The sequence below is a fragment of the Danio rerio genome, chromosome 20 (genome assembly GCF_049306965.1).
Source record: "Danio rerio strain Tuebingen ecotype United States chromosome 20, GRCz12tu, whole genome shotgun sequence".
In the NCBI taxonomy this organism is placed as follows: domain Eukaryota; kingdom Metazoa; phylum Chordata; class Actinopteri; order Cypriniformes; family Danionidae; genus Danio; species Danio rerio.
In genome coordinates this window covers 51,403,549-51,412,500 of record NC_133195.1, presented here as the reverse complement: position 1 = coordinate 51,412,500, position 8,952 = coordinate 51,403,549, and the positions used below count along the sequence as shown (strand labels likewise).

At 35.6% G+C, this 8,952-nt stretch overlaps 1 protein-coding gene across 2 annotated transcripts in view; it reads left to right on the top strand.

Annotated features, from left to right (window-relative positions):
* Window positions 1-8,952, top strand: part of eva1aa (eva-1 homolog A, regulator of programmed cell death a) — a 119,988-nt gene that overhangs the window by 60,849 nt on the left and 50,187 nt on the right. For both annotated transcript variants that reach the window (XR_012396101.1, XM_017352719.4), the window contains exon 5: window positions 6,748-6,891. Coding sequence is in view for 1 of the 2 variants with exons in the window: in XM_017352719.4 (XP_017208208.2) it covers window positions 6,748-6,891 (144 nt within the window). In the remaining variant the exon portion in view is untranslated. The remainder of the gene's footprint in view (window positions 1-6,747; window positions 6,892-8,952) is intronic.

Sequence of the window (8,952 nt, the reverse complement as noted above, 5' to 3'; positions counted from 1 at the left end):
GGATTTGATTTTTTTTGGTGGAGCATTCCTGAAGCTCAGCTTAAATTCTAACATTGGTTGAAACATGTAAGTGCCCAGTATATGCTCTGACCTGCTGGTGGACCTGAAGTCTGACCACACTGACTCTTACCTAGTCTCAGGTATGGACTGCTGTGGGACTGCTGCTGTGGGATCCAGTGCAAAGGCTAGGGTATGTTACAACCTGGTCTGCCTGTTTGTGCTTCTTTATTAAGAAGTCTGATATTTCACCCTTTCTTTTTATGTTTAATTGACCCTGTGCAAAAATAGTACAGTCTGGTTACGTCTGATCCAGTTAGAAACACGTATATCCTAATAAAAAATATCCATTATCATACCTGCACATTAAAATCAGCATCATAAAATCAAAGTATATGAGGTGGCTAATCCATTTCAAATAAATTTACTCACAAACAGCTAGCCTAACATCACTTTCTCCTATTAGCAAAATATTTGAGCATCGTAAATTAAACATAATAACTTGCATACATGGAATGTGCATGTAATACTAGCATAGATTAAGTATAGCGTTAACTGTCTAAGAGCAAACTGATCTCTTTCCCATTAAATTAACTCATGTCGTTGGTGCCTCATTAACTTACACAGCAGATAATAAAGGTTCCTAAGCTAACAAACCTTATGCTAAACTATAAAACATATTACAAATATTAAGTTTTGATGTATTATTATTATTATTCATCTCACTTGAAACAATGATCTTATCTTCGGCTCGTCTTTGATTTAAAAATAGCTTGAGCGCAGTGTTGCCAGATATAGCTGACTGATTACAGCCCAAAAACTATCCAAAACCCACCGAAATGCAAAAACAATCTAAATCAAAACCGCCCAATCTGGCAACACTGCTTGTGCGTCGCCGGGCATGCCGGCAAAAATCAATAACGTCTTTAGACAAATGTGATGCCAATCAGCTTCAGGAACTGCCAGCAGCAAATTAAATTTTGGGGTGGCACCTGGGGTGGTCAATCGGATGTCAGGGGTGTCCAGTGCCACCCCGGACACCCCTCTGGCTCTGCCACTGGTAGGTAATGTGGTAATGTATGGAGGCAAATGTCCCCACAAGTATAGCAATAGCAGTCATTTTTGACCTTGCGGGCTCAGTTTTTTTTTGGTCTCCATGAGAAAAGCAACTCGTAAATCACACAGAAGGAAGTATTTTAAAAATGTAAAAACACAGATTGTTTTAGGGTTGGATTTAGGGGTAGAAGGAGAGATAAAACCATCTATACAGTACCAGTTGTAAGAGCAACAAATAATAACTTGACTTCTAGTTGATCATTTGGAAAAGTGGCAGTAGGTCGATTTTTCTGATGAATCATCTGTTGAACTGCATCCCAATAATCACAAATACTGCAGAACACCTACTGGAACACACATGGAGACAAGATTCTCACAGAAAGCAGTCAAGTTTGGTGAAGGAAAAATCATGGTTCGGGGTTACTGTGCAATCAGTATGCAGGGATGGGATTCTTTTGTATAAATACAGATTTCCATATTTTCCAAGCTCAATGAGGCGACCCCCTGGATTTGCTCAAATCTGAAATTTCTTTTTGAGAGTGTGTGTGTGTGTGTGTGTGGGGGGGGGGGGTTATAATGATATTGTGTAGTCCTATAATGTGCATGCATTAGGAAGCTGCTGATTATGAAATGCAGCTATGAACACATTTGCATGTTACGACCACGTGGGCTCTATGTACATTATAAATAAAGCCAGGACACACATTTGTTATTGTCCTCTGAAAGTTATCTGTCTTTATGTCATTTATTTAGTACAGTCTAGCACCTCAAATTTAATGCCTTAATGTTTCGATGATGTTACAAATTTATAAACACATAATTTATAAATAATTAAAACTGAGGGGAAGTGAAAGTGATCAACTCTTACTAATGTCAGGGGTGCAAAAAGGGGGTATGCTGTATATGCGGCGCATAGGGGTGCCACACATGGGGGGGTGCCATTGTGCCAAAACTATTTTTGAAATGATTCTTATTAAAAATTTCAAATAACAAAAATAAATAAAAATGTTTTGTTAAAACATATTTATTTTCTGTTTATATGAGTATTATATTGTATTTTATTAAATAAAAAAATATACCATGGGTTGCATACGTTGACACACACGTTTTCATTCAAAATCATTTAAAACAATAACACGCAGCCAAGTCTAAAGTGTTCATGTAGATGTAACTGCTTACTATTTTTTTATCAAAATAAACTGTCAAATCACACATACAGTACAGCTGAGCTGTAAAGTTATAAGAATAATCTGAAAAAAAAAAAGAAACTCTTATTTTTTATTAATTAATTATTTTGCCAAAATATAAGGGGTTACACAAAATCTTTGTTTATGTAAGTACAGACCTCAATAGATTTCAGACAAAATAGAAAATAATATTTGGATGAAGAAATTCCACTAAATGAATTTTATATACTTGATTATGGCGATTCATAACCCTGTTAAAACTGACACATGAACAGTCATAATTTTCACATTTTTTGTAACTGAAATGTTTGATAATACTTCTATCAAGATCCATTTTTATCCCATATACATGTTTTTGTAAATTTATGATGTATTACATTGATGCGTCAGGCCTTTTGGTAACTGTTTTTGCTCAAAACTATTTTAATTTAGTTAGAAAAAAAGTTTGCCCATAACATTTTGATAAAATAGAACATATAAGGCAGACAGAACTTGAACCCGCACACCCCTCATTAAACGTGTAATTGCTCCCCTGCTAATGATGGATGATATTTTTTCAGGTTGGAATGTTTCAGTATATTAGGCTACTCAGTTCAACTGGACTTAATATTTTACAGTATAGGAATTGTTGACTGACTGGTTGTTTATTTATCATGTTCGAATAAAAATTCAACTACATTACAGAAAAGTGTATATTCTGTGGACACAAGAGAACTAGAGAGAGTTAATGGCGCTGTCTAGCGGTGTGTGGATCTGTCCCGACATTGAAGTACAAAGTATAAACCATAAACCTGTTAAACCCGGTGACTATTAAACTGCTAAACATTGAAACTGATGAAACAAAAACGTACATTAAATCAAATATCAAGTATTTATATAAAAATAATATTTATTATTTTTCTTAGATGGTTGTGCTGCTAAACAATAGTATCGTGTATTGACGATAGGCAAATATATCGCCAAGAGCTGAAACCTGTGACGATTTTAAAGACGATATTTACCTCATTTCTCATTAATGTAGACCTAACACATGTTTTAATTGCATTATTGAATAAAATGAATAGTATTATTACTTTTAAACATCATCATTAATAATAAATTAACTACAAATAATATGACAGCTTCAGCTGCTTACGTCAACATCAACTGACCGACACTTTTGGACAAAAATGAATGATTTCGATTGCTCTCTTGCGCTCTCTCTCTCTCTCTCTCTCTCTCTCTCTCTCTCTCTCTCTCTCTCTCTCTCTCTCTCTCTCTCTCTCTCTGTCTCTCTCTCTCTCTCTGTCTCTCTCTCTCTCTCAGCAGCAGCAGCAGTTGAAGCGCGAGCTGCACATGAGGGCACAGCTACATCTCATAGCAAATTAGTTTGCAACTTTGTTGCGTAAAATAATAGACTAAATAACAAAACTGAATTTAATTAACAAACAAGCTAAATAAAACGATTTGTAAAAATGACACAATTGAAGAAGAAAATGAAAGAACTCTGAAACCAGCTCAAATGTTCTAGGATAAAACCTGTTGCAGTCGTTGATCAATGATCATCATGGGTATGAAATACAGGAGACTCCGGGAAAAAAAGGGAGTGTTGGAAGGTATGGTGATGATTTGCATTGGTTTGAATTAATATCCAAGATCAAACGTCATGCAAATGCAGTCGGTTCTTAAATAGGTAAAAAAAAAAAATCTGCCGAAAGGTTATTAAATATGTTTAAATATGGTCAATTATAATAATCAAATATTAAATATACATAAACGTAACACTGCCGCTCCCCCATGCGATAGTATCGTGTATCGGCGATCTCACCCTGTGATGATATGGCGATCTGAAAGTTTTATATATCGCCCAGATGTAATGTTTGTATTATTTATTTAAAATCACACAAATAATTATTAACCCCCTGTTTATTTTTTAATAAGAAAATAATTTTCTTTTAGTGTTATTTTTTTGTAAACAACACCAAAACTTATTTTTTAATTTTAAAAAAGAAGGAAGACAAGATCACCCTACATAGTATCTCTCTCTCTCTCTAAATATGTATGTATGTATATATATATATATATATAGAGAGAGAGAGAGAGAGAGAGAGAGAGGGAGAGAGTGAGAGAGATTTATTAATGTTCAATTCAATTCAATTCAGCTTTATTTGTATAGCGCTTTTACAATGTAGATTGTGTCAAAGCAGCTTCACATAAATGGTCATAGTAACTGGAACAGTGTGGTTCAGGTTTTAGTGTTTAAGTTCAGTTCAGTTCAGTTTAGCTCAGTTCAGTGTGATTTAATCATTACTGAGAGTTCAAACACTGAAGAGCAAATTCATCGATGCGTAGCTCTACCAATCCTGAACCATGCGAGGCAGTGGTGACAGCGGAGTGGGAAAAAAAACTTCACCTGATGGGAGTGAAGAAAAAAAACCTTGAGAGAACCAGACTCAGTTGGGCACGACCATTTTAATTTCTCCGCTGGCCAAAAGTCTTGTGCAGAACTTCATTCGCCGTGGTATAGGCTGGAAGATGGCCTCAGCGAAGACTCGTCTGTACCTGAAGCGTCGCTGGAATCAGACTCATGTTCTCCACTCCCCACGACCATCAGCGCAGCAGCAGCTCAGGATATGGCCTGGTCCCGGATATGGAATCCTTGGGATCATCACGTCGCTGGTCTTGGATACAATCAGTGACTCCGCCTAATCTGAGGACCTCGGGATGAGTATCCCCAGGTGAAAATACAGAATAAAGAGAATAATTAGCGTAGCTGCTGTTCATAGTGTATATAAGCAAGATGCAGAAGCCTGTGTGCAACCCGCTAGGTGATGCATTGAGTGTATGCTTTACTAAACAGATAGGTCTTTAATCTAGTTTTGAACTGGGAGAGTGTGTCTGAGCCCCGGACGTTATCAGGAAGGCTATTCCAGAGTGTAGGAGCCATGAAAGAGAAGGCTCGACCTCCTTTACTTGATTTTGCTATTCTAGGTACTACCAGAAGCCCTGAATTTTGAGATCTTAAAGAGCGAGTTGGTTCGTAGCGAGACAGAAGGTTGGTTAGATAAACAGGAGCTAGATTATTTAGAGCTTTATATGTAAGAAGCAATATTTTAAATTTAATACGAAACTTAACAGGCAGTCAGTGTAAGGAGGATAAAATTGGGGTTATATGATCATATTTTCTAGACCTGGTCAGAACTCTGGCTGCTGCATTTTGTACTAATTGAAGTTTGTTAATAGAGGATGCTGGGCAGCCAGCAAATAGAGCATTACAGTAATCCAGTCTCGAAGTCATAAAAGCATGGACTAGCTTTTCTGCATCTGAGATGGATAGCATATTTCGTAATTTAGCGATATTTCTCAGATGAAAGAAGGCAGTTTTTGTGACATGGGATATATGGTTTTCAAAAGTTAGATTGCTGTCTAACGTGACACCCAGATCTTTTATAGTAGAGCTAAAGCTAACTTTGTATCCCTCTAATTGTAGATTGAGTTGCGAGGTCTGCTGTGTGCAAGATTTAGGCCCAATAAGTAATAATTCTGTTTTGTCGGAGTTTAAGAGAAGAAAATGTGATATATTGAATAATATGATGTATTGTTAAAATGTTATTTAATTATATATAAATATCACCTCTTTTTTACTGCTAGTTACTGTGTACTGTGTCCTGTTTTTTTATTCTATATGTATGTTACTTTTTATGTAAACTTTATAACTGCTTTGGCAATACTTTTGTAACATTTGTCATGCCAATAAAGCAATTATTGAATTGAATTGAATTAAATTGAATTGAATTGAGAGAGAGAGAAACATGTAAAGCCTATACATATGGGGGGGGTGGGGGGGGGGTCTCGTCTTCCTTTTTTATCCTCGGCTGATTACATGCCTGAGTATGGGGGCGTGTGAAAGATGGATTGCAACGTCAACAGCCTGAGGTATCAAAACATTTGTGCAAAAAATGAAACTGTAAAATATTAAATAACTGCTTTCTTATTGTATGTAGTTTCAAATTATATCATTACTCCAGTTATTGTTGCTCTTATTACTATTATCATTAAAAATAATAATAAGAAGAACAATAATAATATAAATAATAATAATAATAATTATTATTATTAGAGTGATTTCTGAAGGATCATGTGGCTGAAGACGGGAGTAGACTGGAAGCTGTAAATTCCTCTTTAAAATCACTGGAATAAATGATTAAATTAAATTTGAAAGTATTTACGAACAGTTATTTCACAGTGCAATAACATTTCACTATTGTAAAGTTTTTACTGTGTTTTTGAATAAATAAATGCAGCCTCGGTGAGCAGGAGAAGCTTATTTTAATACATTTAAAAATCCTACTGACCCCTGACTTTTGACCAGTTGTGTAGGTTTCAAAGTTATCTGACATAATCAAGTCAGATACACGCGCTCTCTCTCTCTCTCTCTCTCTATCACACACACACACACACACACACACACAAATACTTTAATGTTTAATGTGTCAGTGTCAATGTGTGTGTGCTCTTGTGTTTTCAGACTGCTCGTCAGATGTGGCTCTGCAGGTGATGACATCACGATGTCAAGGGAAACGCTCCTGTGTGGTTCGCGCCTCCACTCAAGAGTTTGGAGATCCCTGTTATCGCGGCACCCGCAAATACCTCAGCGTCATACACACCTGTGGTGAGTTATACACATCAACTTCAGCATCACACACACCTACTGTATGTAAAGTTACACATCAACACACCTCATTATTTCTTTTTAGAATAGCAGAATACACTAAATGTTATGTTTACTTGTCATAATTAGGAACAGCATAATACACTTCTAGGCCTATAGTATGGTTCTAAAACACAATTGACTGTAATATGTACTGTAAATTACTTTAGTATTTTCTTGATGTGGACTGTCATGCACAAAATACATGTAGTCCATTGCGTGTTCCCTCAGAATGGTTTTATTATGATGTACAAGTGAATCGCACAGTGATTTTGTGAACACTAGAGGGCAGTAAACACTTCAGACCGACCACAATTTCAACATAATTGGAGATGCATTTGTGTGTTTTATGTGTGTGTGTGTGTGTGCATGTGTTAAATATTTCCACAGTCGTAACATTGTTTAATGTCAGACTTTTAGGTTTTGTCAGATGATCTCTGACCCTGAACAATAATCTTTCTGTCAGACATCTTGTTTTAAGTCTGACTGTAATCTGCCTTCTGTCAGTTCAAACACACACACTCACACATACATACACACATACACATTTTTGATTTTTGGGTGAACTGTACCTTTAAATTTGCTCATTATTTACTTATCATCAAGTGGTTCTACACCAAGGGTTCTCAGCCTTTTTCACTTTGGGGCCCACTTTTTTTCTCTGAATAATTATTGAAGGCCCACTTGTCAGACATTTTCTCTAAACTGTTAAACTGTTTGTATAAAATGCTCATTTAAAACTTTATTTGTTTATATATACACACACACACACACACACACACACACACTAATATATATATATATATATATATATATATATAAGTGGTATATATACATTTGTGGTATATATATATTTGTGGTGTATATATATATATATATATATATATATATATATATATATATATATATAAACACACACACACACACACACACACATACACACACCCACATACATATATATACTGTATATACATACATACATACATATATATATATATATATATATATATATATATATATATATATATATATATATTAGTGGTATATATATATTAGTACATATATATATATATATACATACATTAGTGGTTGGCCGTTAACGTGCTGCGTTGACGTGAGACTCTTTTCGGGCGATAAAAAAAAATATCTCTGTTAATCTATTCTCAAAGTTGGGTTGGAAGCTGGGTCTGTTCTAAGCAAGCTATGATGACTTTCACCTTGATATTTATGTGCAGATGTACCTGACTGAATTGCACTGTAGGTGGCGAGAACGAGTCTTCGAACCTGTGTGTATTCCTACTGTGAAATTACCACATCGAACGTGATGTGCTAACATGAATGCAGGTCACTAGAGTGAATCTAATTAATGTTAGCTCCACATCTAACTATCAGGCACCTGCAGAGTTCATGCGTTCCAGTAAAAAATATACAAATAAAATAGAGTGGGTGCTTTTTAAAATGAATGACGGTGAATGAAAGTCAAACGGGTGAGCCGTCCGACGGACAGAAAAGGAAATTTTTCTGTCCTTCTGACAAAATGTTTGTAAGAATTACAAACTTTATTACCGTTTGTTAACGGCATCTGTTACGGTTGCTGTAAGTGAGATCGTCTCATTTCAAAACGCTCGGTTCAGCCTGTGTGGACTTTGAGAGACTCACCTTTGAAGTCGGCATCCTTCAGAGAATGCAGCTTCTGAAATGAGACACAGCTATTGTCTTGAAAAATATCTAGTCAAATATGATGTGCTGCCATCATGGCAAAGATAAAAGAAATCAGTTATTAGAAATGAGTTATTAAAACTATGTTTACAAAGGTGTCTGTTGAATAGCATTTGAGAAATATTTGAAAAAGCATTTCACAGGAGGGCGAATAATTTTGTCTTTCACGTTGTGTATGTGTGTTTTAAGTTATATTTTAAAACATATATGTCTTCAGTTTGAGAGTGAAGTAAAGGATTTTTCTCCAGAAGTGGATGGCGAGAAGTGGTGCTGATGAAATGTGGATGGATTTGAGGTTATGTG